The 17,616-nt window shown below is 34.4% G+C and overlaps 1 protein-coding gene across 2 annotated transcripts in view; it reads left to right on the forward strand.

Annotated features, from left to right (window-relative positions):
- Positions 1 to 17,616, forward strand: part of ASCC3 (activating signal cointegrator 1 complex subunit 3) — a 303,300-nt gene that overhangs the window by 102,868 nt on the left and 182,816 nt on the right. For both annotated transcript variants that reach the window (XM_036248171.1, XM_036248170.1), the window contains 2 exons: positions 2,361 to 2,537; positions 5,356 to 5,427. In XM_036248171.1, the coding sequence (XP_036104064.1) occupies positions 2,361 to 2,537; positions 5,356 to 5,427 (249 nt within the window). The remainder of the gene's footprint in view (positions 1 to 2,360; positions 2,538 to 5,355; positions 5,428 to 17,616) is intronic.

Consider the following 17,616-nt stretch of genomic DNA (forward strand, 5'->3'; position numbering starts at 1 on the left):
ATTTGTTCCTTCTACATTTTCTTTCCAGTGCCACTGACCCTTTTTCAGAGATGAAACTAGTCATAAAGTCAGAGTATATTTTTGGTTATGAGATTAAGAGTTATATCATCCTACACATCCATCTGTTGAATGCCTACTATTCTTTTGAATCTGTCAAAAATAACTTCTATGACATGTTTCCTAGTTCACCACTCAATGAAATTTCACCTTTTCTGGGCTCCCTTTATAGTCCCTTTCTTTGCACATACTTAGTACTTATCAGTCTTCCTTATAATTTCACAACTTGCTATAATTAGTTATACTTTCTTCTGTATTCCCTACTAAATTTTAATCTCCTTGGCAGAAGGGTCTGTGAAATTCTTCTCATATTTCCAATGTACTTCTAGCACAGTGCTTGCAACTATTGTTATTAAATAGCAAAGTACCTTTTTTTATTTGTTCCTTGTGATTACCAGATTGTCCCAGTAGATGGCAGTGTTTTACATAGCACTTCAACATTGGTAACTAATAAGAGCCTTAAGAAGTTATTCTAATGCACTGTAGATTTTGTTCTGGTTCTGAGTTGCTTGGTGGTATTAGAGACTAAATTCACAACACACTTGGCATGATTGAGAGAACTTTGGGAAAAAAAGTGTAAGAAAGGCCAAATCTGTTGTAGTTAACAACAATGAACTAATATTGTCTTCTTAACTGCTTTCAGTGACGAGGGAGACTGTTCAAACTTAGATTCTATGTGAGGAAAGTAGTCATAAAAAAATTACTGCCTAGTGTTGGGGCTAATAATGAAGAGGAAGCTTCAGAATATTAATTTTGTAGTTTTTAACAATTTTAGGTGAAGATGTATAGTGTATAGAGCTTTGAGATTTGACTTAGGATATAAAGTTCCAAATTATTCCTATTTAAAAGGAAATATTTCTCATGTAGGCTTATCTGTATTGAGAATTCTAGGATTATATTTTTTAGATTAAAAAATACAATTTTTCACATGGATTTTTTAGCAGAAAAGTATCTCTAGTGTTTGTAGGGTACCCTGTATTTTAAAAGAACTTAACATATATTTAATAACTTTATGTTGTAAACAATGATTTTAAAACCAAAAATCAGGGTTTTTTGTTGTTTGTTTTTTCTTTCAAATCACCACTAGTACTACTTAGAACTATTGTATAGTTAAAATCATTATTCTAATTCCTATAAAGAGTTCTTATCACAACATGTAAAGGAGATTTCTTAAATAATGGATGTGGTATCATCTTTTCTTATTTAGAATTCCTTTTTTTTGGTTGGTTTGGATTTGGATTTTTGTTGATATCCATAAGAATTCTTTAGTGAAAGCAAATTCATGGTAAAAAGTGGTATATGTATTTGTACTTTAATTTTCGTCCCCATCTATCTGTATGTGTGAATCTGTGTTTTACTCAGTACTGTATCCCCACTAACTAAAGGTTAGGTCCTAGGCCAGTGTTGATGGATGGATGATTCTGAAAGTATTTATATTACTCACATTGGACCACTGTGCTCATACCCATTGAGTATTTTTTTTATCCTCATCCAAGGTCATTTTTCTACTTTTTGTTCAGATATAGTGGTAGGGAGAGAGAGGAAGAGAGAGAGAAACATCAAAGTGAAAGGGACACATCAAGTGGCTGTCCCCCGCACTCCCAACCAGGGCCGGAGACAAACTGCAACCGAGGTACGCGCCCTTAGTGGGAACCGAACCCTGGTCTCTCTGGACCGCAGGCCGACACTCTAACCACTGAGCCAAACCAGCCAGGGCAAGTCTTCTTAACTGAGCAGGCTTATCAACAGCTTTCTCAGAAAACTGCTGTGAAGTTGTTGATAGTGGCTTCATCAGATCATATAATATATCTTAATTAGTAAGTGAACATAAATTTTTGGCCATTACTTGGTTTTATATTTCTAGGTATTTAACATTGTCATCAGAGAATGTGGCCTATACTATTTTTAGTTCATGGAATTCACTGCATTTTTTTGTGATCTTGATGCACTTTTAGGAAAAAAGAAGAAAACATTTACCTGATAGGGTTTTTCCAGTTTAGGAAATCTACCAAACTTACATTATCAATTATTTTATATCATCCCAGATGCCACATGTAGGCCAATTTTGTTTTATTTTATCTGTCTTTTATGTTACATGTTATTATTCTATGTTCCTTAGGGGATCTTGTTTTATTATGAATATTTCATGCTTTATATTTACTAAAACTTATTTTAAACTTAAAATAAATAAATAAAATAAAAATAAATAAATAAAATAAATAAAATAAAAATAAAAAAATAAATAAATAAAAATCCAGATGTGTTAAATCAACTTTATACATTAATTAAAATAATTCATATAGGTTGAATCTACGCAGAGTATGATAAGGATTCTTGGACTCTCTGCAACCTTACCCAACTACCTCGATGTTGCTACCTTTTTACACGTTAATCCCTACATTGGCCTTTTCTACTTTGATGGCCGTTTTCGACCAGTTCCTCTTGGACAGACATTTCTGGGGGTTAAAAGTGCAAATAAGGTAAGTGTTCATTTTAATAACTATACTTTTTCTTCTAAAAATATTTCTGTTGATGTATTATTTAATATGTAATTGAGATTAGAGACTCCAAAAGACCATTTCAGTAGCATTACAGATATGACATGCCAGACAAAGTCAAGCAATTTCTCAGCTATGTGTAGGAGAGTAAGTCCTCCTCCAAAAAGTTGCTTATTTAGTTTGCATTGCTATTATCAATGTTTATTTTGTATTTTCAGCTAGTAATAGAAGTTATGCATAAGAATATACATTTAAAAAAGTTATTTTAATATGATTGAAGGACATTGTGAAATAATAAAAGGCTCTCATTAAACCAGTAATACATATTTTGGTATATCATTTAAAATAAATAATACCTTATATGCAATTGAAAGGTAATTTCATGGTAGCAACTATTAAGGGATGTGCTCTGTTTAACTTACAATGTTTTACAATTAGTATATATTAAATATATATGTGACATTTCTGAAATTTCTTATAATACATTACAAAGTTTGTTTATCTAGATTGTTAGTAATATTACCAGTACCATTTGAGTGTTTAGGGTGCTTATTTTGGACTTTTATTTTAAAATATCATGAAGGAATACTTTACTTTTTGTTAAATTTATACATTTATCATTCTGTTTGACAACATACTTTTTTTTTCTATTGAAGAATATCTTTAGGAGAAAATTCACAGGCCAAATGACCTCTTTATAAACAAAAAAGATGGAATCATGTTACTATGCCCATCTTAATCGTTAATATATTACATTATATCGTCTCTAAAAACAATTTTATTAGTGAAATAAGGCCATTTTTACTGTACATTGTTATAAATAAAATTCTCAGCTAAAAAATACAAGAAGTAATTGTCACTACAACAGTTAATATGTTCCATCAACATTGCATAAAAGTAAGATACCTTTAAAATTGGAGGGAGGCATTTACAACTTACACACATAAAGATGGTTTATGATATGGTGATAGTTATAAAAGTTTTTCTTTCATTAATTGCTGCAAGTGCTTTTTAGTTTTACTTGCTGCTTGTTTTCAAATCATGTCTTAATATGTATTTATTTATTTCATTTTAGTATATCATTAGGGCAGATGTAGAGCTGTTTCTTGATAGCTTTCGTGTTCTTTCAGCTTTATCATTTAAATGATAGCAGATGGTTACCATAGACAGATATAGAGAAGAAATTATTTTCAGATGCTTGTCAGCCACCATAAACCTCCTTTCCTCTTAATTTCATCATACAAATTGGCAAATCAATTAAAGCTAATTAAATTCAAACTATTTACACCATAGTATGTTAGTATTATAATCATAAAAGGAATGGTGTTAGATGATGAACTATCCTAATTATTTTGAAGGTTTAGAAATTTGGCAAAATTAGAAAAAAAACTTTTACATATTTTATATAGTGTAAGCAGGAAATTAATTATATGTATTAGTTATAAATATAGGTTTTTATCTTACAAAAATGTATTATTTTTATGCTCAGCTATAATATACAGTTGGTAACCATTAAGCATTTCCCCAGGGTGTCTGTTGTTTAATATATTTTTCTAACCAGTTGTTAATTTGTCATTTCCTTTAAGAAATCCTTATAGGTTTCTCAGAGTTTCATTTTGAAATTCATGATGTGATTCAATTGTTATGGAAGAGCATGGAACATGATGTGTGTGTCTAATTTGAAATATGTAATTACCTTGGCCAGAATTCAACCTAAAATACACTGAAAAATTATTAGTTTTATTTAGAGGAGTTTTTTAATCATTAAGGGTAGTAAATTATCTTTTGATTATCTCATCTACCTTAGTATAAAAAATGAGTTTCAGAATGCTAAAGTGTTTAAATTATTAAAACAAAAAATCTAAATCATAGTAATTTCAGATGTATATGATATTTTTATACCTTCCAAACTGTTAATAAATGTTAAGTAAAGAGATACAGGCTGTGTCATATCCCTCCTCCTTTGGGTTAAGTACCTCCTTTTTGATTGGAAGCTTTCTCATCATTAAAAGGGAAAATGAAATCCTTAATTAATAAATTAGATATTAAATTTCCAATTAATCAGAAATAATGTTTCTGTAGAAAACTATCAACCTTACTACAGAAACAGTATTGTTTCCTTAGATTTCAGTTTTATATACCATGACATTCTATTAGTATTGTTCTGGTGATTTTGAGAATTATACAGGAAAACTCTATAGTTTATAGAATGAAATAGAAGAAAAACAGCGTGAGGAATGTACTTGTCTGGGAAAAGCAGAAAAAGGAACTTTAAAATTATTCTTAAATATGTGTAATTAGCATATTATCCTTAAGATTATTGTCTTTTTTTAAAAATATTTTTTATTTATTGATTATAGAGGGAGAGAGAGAGAGAAACATCAGTGAGAGAGAACATTGATTGGTTGCCTCCTGCACGCCCCTCACTGGGATTTGGCCCACAACCTGGGCATGTGCCCTGACCAGAAATCGAACCGGTGACCTCTTGTTGCATGGGTCAATGCTCAACCACTGAGCCACACTGACTGGGCTAAACTTATTGTCTTTAAAAAACATGTTACTCTTATAAAATTAGTACTCGGAAAGTATTGTATGATGTGTTTTATTTGTACTTTTTATAATTTCATTATGCTTGCTTCTATTGGATTGTTATATGTTAGATATTTATATTGCATTTTCTATTTCAGGTTAGCTATTCTGAAAGTAAATAAAGATGCAGTGTAATTGGCAGGTTTTTTTGTAGTTAGAAAGTTTATAATTAATTGCTTCATTTTATTTTTTATGTTTTAAACACTTTAAGGTGCAGCAATTGAATAACATGGACGAAGTATGCTATGAAAGTGTTTTGAAGCAAGTAAAGGCTGGACACCAGGTATACTGATTTTATCTTGTTTTTAGACAATGCTTAATGATTAAAATTGTTAATTTTTGTGCTCTTACGAAATTTTTTTTTGCATTCTGAGATAATGACTCCAAGGTTTTATTTCTTCAGTTTTTAGCCCAATGGGTAGCCATATAAGTCATAAAACAATTATAGATAATGTAATCATCCTGATATTGAGAGGTCATACTACGTTGTTTATGGTTTTTATTCAATAGATGAGAGAGAAAGATTTTGTCTTTTACATTTTTAAAAAGCACCAATCTGTTTTTACACCTCTATTTTTAATTGCTATTTTTTCTATAATGTGAAAGTTTTAGATGTTGTATTATTCTTTTTTCATGAAGTTGTATCATTTGAAATGTATATAATAAAGTTTTGTATTATTTTATGGTGTTTGGGAACTGAGCAGTTTCACTTTTAAACTCCACTGTCCCAAGTGCTTCGATCAAAATTGTTAGGAAAGAAGTGGAATGATAACAGTTGCTTACATAAAATTTAATTATTGCCCCATTGTCTATGGTTCTTTGAATCACTGTAGTTTTTTCTATGTTGTTAACCTAAAAATATGATGTGTAAAATGAAATATACTTTGGTTCTTTAGTTTTTAAATTTGTTGTAAGAGCAGTGGAATCCAATATATAAAACAAAGCAAAGATGGATTAGACTTGAGAGCATGGAACACTTTCCAGACCACAGACCGACGCTCTAACCGCTGAGCCAAACTGGCCAGGGCGGAACACTTTCCACTGAGCATTCTCGATGTACCTTGCCCCATTTTAAGAAAACTTTAAAGTTAGTTTTCCAGCTAATCCAAAAGAATGTTCTTAGTTTTAAGAATGATTTTTAAGGGAAAAAATTATGATTAGCTTGTATAATTTTAGTGGCTTGCTTTCCTAATGATTAGTGAGTGCCTAAAACTACTAAAATTATCTTACATTTATTATCTCATTGAATTCTCTCAGCAGCCAATGAGGCAAGTACCACAATCCTCATTGAACAGATGAAGAAAATAAGTACTGTGTAAAATAAAGTAACACGTTCCTGTCATTTTGTTGGTGCACTTACAGATCCAGGCCTGTGAGGGTCGTCTCCGCCAATCATGGTGTCATATCACCTTATTTTTATATCAGTGTTAGAAAACTGCTTTGTGCGTTGCACTGCTTATCATGTAGAAATAAATATAAAAGGCCAATATTCTTTTTCTTATTAAAAAAAAATAGTACCAACTACTAGCCATTTATTTTGTGTCAGGAGCCAGGAAACTCTTTCTATAAAAGAGCCAGGTGGTAAATAGTTTATGTTTGTGGACCTTATATTTTCTCTCACAGATACCCAATGCTGCTGTTGTAGCATGAAGGTAGCTGTGGACAGTATATGAACAACTGGGCATAGCTGTGTTCCAATAAAGCTTTATTTACAAAAACAGACAGCAACTGCATTTGGCTGGCAGGCTATAGTTTGCCAACCTTTGTTCTAGATTGCTTCAAGAGTTTTATTTTTAGTGAATGTATGATGATCCTAAAATGCTATCTAGAGAAACTTTTTTATTTATTAACTACTTTTTTTTAGAGAGAGAGAGAGGCAAACCAATGGTTGCCTCCTGCATGCCCTCCCCTCTGCACCCTCCCCTGGCCCACTGGGGATCAAACCACCAATGAGGGTATGTGCCCTGATTGTGAATCGAGCCCACCACCTTTTGGTGTACTGGACAAAGCTCAACCAACTGAGCCACCCAGTCAGGCCTAGAGAAACTTTACATAGCATTGCACAGAAAATCCCAAAGGAAGAAATGTCCTATATCGCCAACAATGTTTGTAAAAGAGCAGGATAAATTTAGTGTAATGCCATGGACATTATAGAAGATATAAACTATATTATTAGCTAGAAAATATAGATATGGAGTCTATACACTTTACTTACATGCTATTTTTAAAATATTTAGTACATAAAATGTTTTCTCATTAAATTTTTTAAAAATAGACTCTTTTAGAGCAATTTAGGGTTCACAGCATAACTGAACGGAAAGTAGAGCGAGTTCTCATACACTCCCTGCCCCACACCTGTACAGCTTTCTACACCAAGGTGGTGCATTTGCTTCAATCGGGAAACCTACTTTGATGTATCAGTATCACCTAAATTCTGTAGTTTGATTAGTGTTTACTGTTGGTGCTACACATTCTATGGGTTTGGACATTTGTGTAATGACATATATCCATTATTATAGGACCATAAAGAATAAATGTCACTGCCCTGAAAACCCTCTGTGTTCTCAGCCTCTTCATCCTTCCTTACCCTTAAACCACTATTTTTTTTACTGTCTCCCTCGTTTTGCCTTTTTAGAATGTCATGTAGAGTAGCCCTCCCACCCCATCCTTGGTTTAACTTTCTGTAGTTTCAGTTACCTGCTTGTTAACTGTGGTCTGAAAATAGTAACTGGAAAATTCTAGAAATAAACAATTCATACATTTTAAATTGTGCACCATTCTTGGTAGCATGAAGAAATCTTACATTGTTGCATTTTGTCGTGTCCTGGATGTGAATTATCCCTTTGTCCAACGTATCTGTGCTGTGCAGCAGGTCCTTGAATAGTGTCATTTCATTCAACATCATTTTGTTTTGTCAATGAGATGCCATTGGAACTTAACTCTTTTATATCAATAGGCCTATTTGTAAAATTGGTTTTGTTATACATCATTTTACTGCAGTTTCAAGAACTTATCAATAACCTTAAGTGAGTACTAACTATATTTGCTACTCATCTATTAGTCACTTAGTAGCTATCTCAGTTATCAGATCAACTGTCAGGGATCACAGGGCTTATTCACATAACTTTTTTATTACAGTGTATTATCAATTGTATGTTAATCTCTTACTGTGCCTAATAAATTAAAGTTTATCGTAGGTATGTGTGTATAGGAAAAAACTTTATGTAGGGTACAGTGCGGTCCATTATTTCAGGCATCCACTGGGGGTCTTGAAATAGGCCCCACAGATGGTGGTGTTGCTGTAGTCTTGGAATTATACAGTATATATAGCCTTTTCAGATTGGCTTCTTTTACAATGTGCATTTGAAGTTTTTCCATGTGTTTTTATGGCCTGATAATTTCTTCTTTTTAGCACTGAATAATATTCTACTGTCAGGATATACCATACTCTCTCTATGCATTTACCTACTGCAGAAGAAGAGCTTGAAAGTTTTGGCAGTTATAATTAAAGCTGTTATAAACATCTGTGTACAGGTTATGTAGATAAAAGTTTTCAGCTCTTTTGGGTAAACACTAAAGGAATGAGGTTGCTCAATCATAGATAAAAGAATGTTTAGTTTTGTAAGAAACTGCCAAACTGTCTCTCAGAACGGCTGTACCACTTTGCGTTCCCACAAGCGATAAATGAGAGGTCCTGTTCCTGCACAGCCTCACTAACATTTGGTGGTGTCAGTATTTTGGATTCTGGCCATTTAATAGGTGTGAAGTGTATCTCATTGTTGTGTCAATTTGCATTTTCTAGTGACAGGATGTTGATCAATTTTCATATGCTTCTTTGAAGAGGTGTCTTTTGCCCATTTTTAAATAAGATTGTTCATTTTCTTCTTGTTGAGTTTTGAGAGTTCTTTGTATATTTTAGATAAAATTTATTTTTTATCATTTATGTCTTTTGAAAATATTATCTTTCAGTATGTGGCTTATTTTCTCATTTTGTTGAAAGAGTTGTTTGCAAGCAGAATTTTTTATGTTAATGAAATCCTGCTTATCAGTTATTTCTTTCATGGATTTTGCCTTTGGTATTATATCTAAAAAGGCATCTCTATACCCAAGGTTACCTGGATTGTCACCTGTTTATCTTCTATGTGTTTTATGTTTTACATTTACGTTTAGGTCTATGACCCATTTTAAGTTAAATTTTGGGAAGGGTGCAAGGTCTGTGGTCTGTGTCTACATTCCTTTTTTTTTTTTTTTTTTGCATGAGTTTCAGCATCATATGTTGAAAAGACTATCTTTGCTCCATTTTATTACTCTTGCTCCTTTCTCAAAGGTCAATTGGCTGTATTTATGTGGCCTTATCTCTGGGCTCACTATTCTGTTCCATTCATTTTATTGACTATGCTTTAGACCATACCACAGTGTTTTGATTTCTGTAGCTTTTATCAGTCTTGCAGTCAGTTGGTTATCAGTCCTCTGCCTGTTCTTCAGCATTGTGCTGGCTATTCTGGGTCTTCATTTAACTTTGCACTGAGTTAATAACATTTTGTCCCCCAGAATTTTTCTTTGTGATGGGATTTTTTCCATCTCAAGAGAACTTTGTTTGGTCTGTGATAGATTTTATTATAAATGTAAATTCTTAAATATGTTTTCTCTTTTTAAATAATGGAAAATAAAAATAAATACTTTACTATGTATGGAACATATAAATAGATATTTTATATTTTGACTCTAGTCAAGAAAACATTTATCACTCCTTTTATAACTGAATAGCTCTTCAGAGAGTGGGAAGGAGGGGGAGAGAAAAAGAGAAACATGGATGTGAGAGAGACACGTAGATTGATTGCCTCCCTCAAGCACCCCAGCTGGGGCCGGGGATCGAACCTGCAATCCAAGTATGTGCCCTTGACTAGGAATCAAACCTGTAACCCTTCAGTGCATGGGCCAGTACTCTAACCACTAAGCAATACCAGCCAGGACACTACAGTTATTTTGAAGCCTTAGGAACTATGGAGCACTCATCTATGTAGCATTGTAGTCTTTATCATGCAATTTATATATCATGCAATTGTTTATAATTGTTCTTTAAGTATAGTTATTATACTACATCTTTTTTTTTTTCATATAATCTTACATTATAAAATATGTCTTAAAAAAAAACAGAATGCAGCCTATTCTTAAATGTTAGGAAAAGTAGCAGGTAGGTAGGTAAAAATCCAAGTAAATGTAACTGAAGGGATTCTAGGAAGGTTACATTCTTTTCCTCTTCTGACATAGTTCTCTCACTATTATAGGGGCTATTATATCTCTCTAGTAATCATAATTTATAGTTCATTGCTGTCTGGGGGTGTTTGGTGGGTAGAGAGAAGATCTTACTGCTGGCCCTTTCATTCTTGGTGTGGAGTTGTTCAGTACATTACTTTTCTAAATGAAAGCTGCCAGAGGGCAGGCATTTGTAGCAGTAAATTCTGGCAGGGCAGAGTGGGTGTTGAGGGTTGGTTCACAGTGCTTGTTCCCATTTTGAAGGACAGACTTGGATGTCATCCCCAAGGGACACTTCAGGGCTGGCGGCTCTAGGGCACGGGAACCTGGTAATGGCGAGTGCTCAAAGCTGTGGTGAAAGTTGCATATAAGATCATCGCCCCACCTTTTGTGTGTATGTCACAGCGCCCACGATCGCCACTCTTTTAAGGATGTGTGATTACCACGCTGCCTCCTTCTCCTGCACTCTTGTGTAGTTAACAGTGCACTCCGGGTGATTGAGTCAAGTGTGATTGCAGTTTGAGAGCCCAGAAACAGTTTGGGATCAGGGATCCTGTCCAGGTCTATTCTTAAATCCCTCTTTTCAGTCAGGAGTAAGAGCAGGATAACTCGGACCCTTTTCAGGCTGTGTGTCCTAAGAACTGAGGTTTAGGCTGCAGGTCTCAAAGTTTCTGTTTTTGAAAGATTAGTGATGCTTGTTTTTCGTAATAGTGAGACTTTTTAAATTAATTTATTTTTTCAAATACAATCTGCATTCAGATGTACAGCACAGTGGCCAGAAAATCACATACTTTACAGTGCTGCCCCCGCTGTTTCAAGCACCTACCTGGCCCCACACACGGTCATTATGATACCATTGAACAGTTGGACTTTCTTGAGTTCTATAGAAAGACCTACATATTTCCTTTACCTTCTTTTATTGTAAAAGTAAAATAACAATACTAAGGAAATTTTTCTTGGTACCCTGTTATTTTACCATTTCAACATTATTATAATTTTTATACATATCCCGCTAGTCTTTTTTTTTTTTTCATTTGCACATGTAGCTTTTGATTTTGCTTATTCAAACTTAATTTTAATCATTAGTTACAGTCCATTACTAAATTATAATTATACTGTATATATAGTTTTATATTTTTTGGTTTTCTTAATGAATACCAATCATTTTTTTTTTTATTGTTTCTACATAGTCTTCACAATTCTAATGTCTGTAAGAGAGAACAGGGAGTTTTTAATTCGGGTTCTGAGTTACCAGTGCCATGTAAGTTCTTTGGACTTTTCATCTTCCCAGTCTTCTGACGTCATTATTATCTCCTTTTGTTAAAAGAGAAAATGAATCTAAATTATGTTAGCAGAGAGGCATTACATGGTGAAAAGATTAAAAGCAGGCCATGAAATTAAGCTTAAGAATCTTTCAAGAAGGATTTATGACTTGATCTTTGAGGAGTCCATAGCATGAAGTGGGATCTAGCCATGGCAGCTTGATGGTAACATCACACCTTCCACTCAGGTGGTGAAATGATAAATGTTAAATGTATCTAGCAAGTCCTTAACTATTCAGCATGTTTGTTATTAAGAGGATCTAATTCTTTTACACTGGCGTTACTAACTACTCTTCCAGCATGGGGACCAGTGGTATCATGATGTATAGCATCCAAGAAGAAGGTATTACAAATGGATACTAACACTGTTTTGTTTGTTTTTGTCAATGCATAACATTTTTTAAAGTTGTTGATCAACTAGAGGATAACAGTACCTTTCCTGGGCTAGCAACTTTAACCAGGAAAGTAAGACCTGACAGTGGTGTTTAACGTGGGTCCTCCCTCGCTCATCTAAACACAGAAGAGGGAGCCACAAACAGCAGAACACCAACACCCACAGGGAAAACTTGACAGGCTCCAAAGCCCACAGTGATAGCCAAAATGGTGAAACACAGAAACAGAAGCCAAATGAAAGAGCAAGAGACCTCCACCGAAGATGAGATCAATGTGGAGCAATTAGGCATGTTAACAGAGCTAGAATTCAGAGCCATGATCTTGAGGAAGCTGAACAGCATGAGTAAGGACATAGAGACACTGAAAATAACCAATTGGAAATTAAAAACCATCAAGAAGAGATAAAAAATGACATATTAGAAATGAAAAACACATTGGAAGGTTTAAAAAGCAGAGTAGAGGAAGCTAAGGACCGGATCAGTGAATTAGAAGACGGTAGAAAAAATCAACCAATCAGAAAAACAAAAGGAAAAAACTATTAAAAAACAGGAAGACAGCTTAAGAGAACTGTGGGACAACTGGAAACGTAATAATATTGGCATCATAGGAGTCCCCGAAGAAGAAGAAAATGAGCAAGGGATAGAAAATATATTCAAAAAAATAGTGACAGAAAACTTTCCTAATTTGGTGAAGGAAGAAGGCATTCAAGTTCAAGAAGCACAGAGAGTCCTAAGTAAGAAGAACCCAAACAGGCCCACACCAAGATACATAGTAATTAAAATGCCACAAATTAAAGAAAAAGAGAGAATCCTAAAAGCAGCAAGAGATAAGCAACAGGTTACCTACAAAGGAAACCCCATAAGGCTCTCAGCTGACTTCTCACAAGAAACACTACAGGCCAGAAGGGAATGGCATGAAGTAATCAAAGTCATGAAAAACAAGAATCTGAATCCAAGACTACTCTACCCAGCAAGGCTATCATTCAAAATAGAAGATCAAATAAAGAGCTTCCCAGACAAAAAAAAAGGCTAAGGGAATACATTAACACCAAACCAGCACTGCAAGAAATGTTAAAAGGACTGCTGTAATTAACAGTAGAAATGGGAAGAAAAATAGAACCACACTAAACAAAAATGGCAATAAATAAGTATATATCAATAATCACCTTAAATGTAAATGGATTGAATGCTCCCATAAAAAGACACAGAGTAGCTGATTGGATAAGAAAGCATGACTCATCTATATGTTGTTTACAAGAGACCCACCTCACAACAAAAGACTCACAGACTGAAAGTGAAGGGATGGAAACAAATTTTCCAAGCAAATGGAAAGCAAAAAAAGCTGGGGTCGCAATTCTCATATCTGATAAAATAGATTTCAAAATGAAGACCATAACTAGAGACAAAGACGGCCACTACATAATATTGAAAGGATCTATCCAGCAGGAAGATATAACCTTGATAAACATATATGCACCCAATATAGGAGCACCAAAATATATTAAAAATCTTCTGGAGGACTTCCAAGGAGAAATCGACAACAATACAATCATAGCAGGGGACTTCAACACCCCGTTGACACCACTGGATAGATCCTCTAGGCAAAAAATTAGCAAGGAAACAGAAACTCTAAATGAAGCACTAGACCAAATGGATTTAATAGATATCTACAGAGAATTACACCCCAAAACTACAGAATACACATTCTTCTCAAGTGCACATGGGACATTCTCAAAGATAGACTACATGATAGGACACAAACTAAATCTCTACAAGTTCAAGAAGATTGAAATCATATCAAGCATCTTCTCAGATCACAATGGCATGAAACTAGAAACCAATTGCAACAAGAACATGCAGAGACATTTCAACACATGGAGGCTAAATAGCATGTTATTAAACAATGAATGGGTCACCGAGGAGATCAAGGAAGAAATTGAAAACTTCCTGGAAACCAGTGAAAATGAAGCACAACAACATAAAATCTATGGGATGCAGCGAAAGCAGTTCTGAGAGGGAAGTTCATAGCACTACAGGCCTACCTCAGAAAACAAGAAAAATTTCTAATTGACTGTCTAACCTCACAACTTAAAGAATTAGAAAGCAAACAGAAAGAAAACCCCAGAGCAAGTAGAAGGAAGGAAATAGTAAAGATCAGAGCAGAAATAAATGACATAGAGACCAAAAAAACAATTCAAAGGATCAATGAAACAAAGAGCTGGTTTTTCGAAAAGATAAACAAGATTGATAGACCCTTAGCTAGACTCACCAAGAAACAAAGAGAGAGAACCCAAATACACAAAATCAGAAATGAAAGAGGAGAAGTAACAACCAACACCACGGAAATACAAAAGATCGTTAACAACTACTATGACCAACTATATGGCAACAAATTCGACAATCTAAGCGAAATGGACAAATTTCTAGAAAAACACAGTCTCCCAAAACTGGACCGGGAAGAGATAGAAAACTTGAACAGACCAATAACAACTAAGGAAATTGAAGAGGTAATCAAGACTCTCCCAGCAAACAAAAGCCAAGGCCCAGATGGCTTCACGGGGGAGTTTTACCGAACATTCAAAAAAGAATTAACACCCTTTCTCCTCAAACTATTTCAAAAAATTCAAGAAGAAGGAAGACTTCCAAACACGTTCTATGAGGCCAGCATAATTCTAATTCCAAAACCAGAAAAAGACACTACGAAGAAAGAAAACTACAGGCCAATATCCCTGATGAACATAGACGCCAAAATCCTGAACAAAATATTAGCAAATCGGATCCAGAAATACATCAAAAAAATTATTCACCATGATCAAGTGGGATTCATTCCAGGGACGCAAGGCCGGTACAATATTCGCAAATCAATAAATGTGATACACCACATAAATAAGATGAAGAATAAAAACCACATGATCATATCAATAGATGCTGAAAAAGCCTTCGACAAAATCCAGCATCCATTTCTGATAAAAACGCTCAGCAGTATGGGAATAGAGGGATCATATCTCGACATCAAAAAGGCCATATATGAAAGACCTACAGCCAACATCATACTCAATGGACAGAAACTAAAAACATTTCCCTTAAGAACAGGAACAAGACAGGGATGTCCACTTTCGCCACTCTTATTTAACATTGTACTGGAAGTCTTAGCCACAGCAATCAGACATGAAGAAAAAATAAAAGAGATCCAGATTGGAAAGGAGGAAGTGAAACTGTCATTATTTACAGATGACATGATATTATACATAGAAAACCCTAAAGACTCATTCAAAAATCTACTAGACTTAATAAATGAATTTGGCAAAGTAGCAGGATACAAAATTAACGTCAAGAAATCGACGGCATTCTTGTACACCAATGATGAACTCACAGAAAGAGAAACTGAAAAAACAATCCCATTTACCATCGCGCCAAAAAAATTACGATACCTAGGAATATACTTAACCAAAGAAGTAAAGGACCTATTTGCAGAAAACTACAGGTCCTTGAATTATGTGAGCAGCTTCCCAAGGTCGAGAGTCTTACCAGGATTGAAATACAAGTCTTTTTGTTGATAAAGGGCACATCTTCAGACTTTACACTGCCCCTTTGCAAATATCAAGCTGATGTTGGCTGTTCGTCTCTTATTGGTTACTCTGCCCTTATTGATGCTTAATTTTTCTCTGCTGAAACATTTGGTTAGCATAAATTCCCTAAAATAAAATGATGACATAAATGACCACATTGTGTGGCATTGCCACTGATTCTGTAATGCATTTGGATCAGTTGCGCCATGTAGTTGTCACAGCCAGCCTGCATAGGATTTTATAAACTTGACCTTGTTCATCTGCAGAGTTTTATGTAGTGTGATGTAAGGTTATGATCTGATGTGTGTTTTCAACTTTGAGTTTGTTTTACAATCTTAAGTCATATAAGATGGTGGTGTTATACCAGTTAATTTTTTTTCTTAAGTAGCAACTAGTACCGCTAAATCATGATTATGAAACATGCTTTGCATGCTATATTTTTCACGCTTTGCTTCAGTTGTGCACATACTTTCAATTAGAAAAACCTATTCTTCCCTGTGTTTTTGCTTCATATAGTGACCCTCTGGTCTTTGGCCTTTGTAATTGCATTTTTTAAATGTTGTGTAAATATAACTGATATAAAAGAGACTCAGTAGCCCAGCTGGTGTGACTCAGTGGATTGAGTATTGTCACATGCACCAAGAGGTCACTGATTCGATTCCCGGCCAGGACACATGCCTAGTTTGTGAGCTTCATCCCTGGTAGGAGGCATGCAGAAGGCAGCCAACTAATGTTCCTATATCTCTCTCTCTCCCTCTCCTTTCCTCTCTCTGAAAAATCATTAAAAATATATTTAAGAAAATAAATAAAAGAGACTGAACAAAAAGAGAGTTTAAACAAATTTAACCCTTGGACACACCAAAGAGCAAAAAATGGGGGCGGGGGGGGATTACTGCTAATTCTACCACCCAAAGATAGTTCTGTTGGTGTATGAACTTTTATTTGTTTAAACTTATTTCTTTCCCTGTCTATTCTCAGTTACTTCTGTTGTTTCTGTAATCTATTTGTTATGTTTTCCCTATACAAAAATATAACAGGACCATAAATAGAAACAATGACATTAAGATTTAAATGAACATTTAGATTAAAGATGTCAGCTTTTTTTTAAAAAAAATTGTTTTTTGCAATATTGTTCTTTTATGTTTTGTGTTCTGGTAAGACTGGTCCTGTTAAGACTGGATTATAAGGAAACATTGTTGGTTAAGATCCCAGTATAGTGTCATGTGCATGGGGAATCCTTGGTAAATATAATTTGATTGTGATGAATTGCCTCGTCTTCAAGGAATTAACATCCTTAGTGAGGTGGGCTGTTGGGAAATAGAAAATGTATCAGGACTATGGCCCACTAGTTGATAGTTGCCTCTAGTATTGTTAGTATTACAAATGCCCAAGTCAGATTATTAATACTGGGTTGTTAAGGCAGCAACCTAGTCTTTTACATTAATACAGTCATCTCAAGTTAAAAGACTTTCTGTAACATAATTTGAGAACAAAGCTCTGTCTTTTTCATTTCTTTAAGTCACCTGTGTTATGTGTGTAACTTTGAAAAAGTTACCCCAAACTGAAATCTTTTCCTGTTTCAGTCTTTTCAGAAAGATTGTTCTATTTAAGTCTTCTACTTGCAAGTTGCTCTGCCAAGTCCTGTTTGGCCTATGAGTGCATTTAGCTTGATTCGTGGCAGCTTCTGCTGATTGCCTTTGTCGTATGTCCAGGACTGAAATTGTAGTGTGGATACTTGGCAGGGAGGACTATTGCACATTTTGATTTTGGAAGCTGAGGTAGATACCTGTTTCAACAAGGCTAGCCATCCTTGATTTAATTCATCACACAAGAATCACTACTTCACAGGAGTCTTTGATTACTGAGGCCTACGTGGAAGCTTGTTTGCAGAGGCTTAGAACCCCTCACTGCATTATTTTTCCCTTTTCTATCT

This window comes from Molossus molossus, unplaced genomic scaffold, assembly GCF_014108415.1.
Source record: "Molossus molossus isolate mMolMol1 unplaced genomic scaffold, mMolMol1.p scaffold_m16_p_8, whole genome shotgun sequence".
Lineage (NCBI taxonomy): Eukaryota > Metazoa > Chordata > Mammalia > Chiroptera > Molossidae > Molossus > Molossus molossus.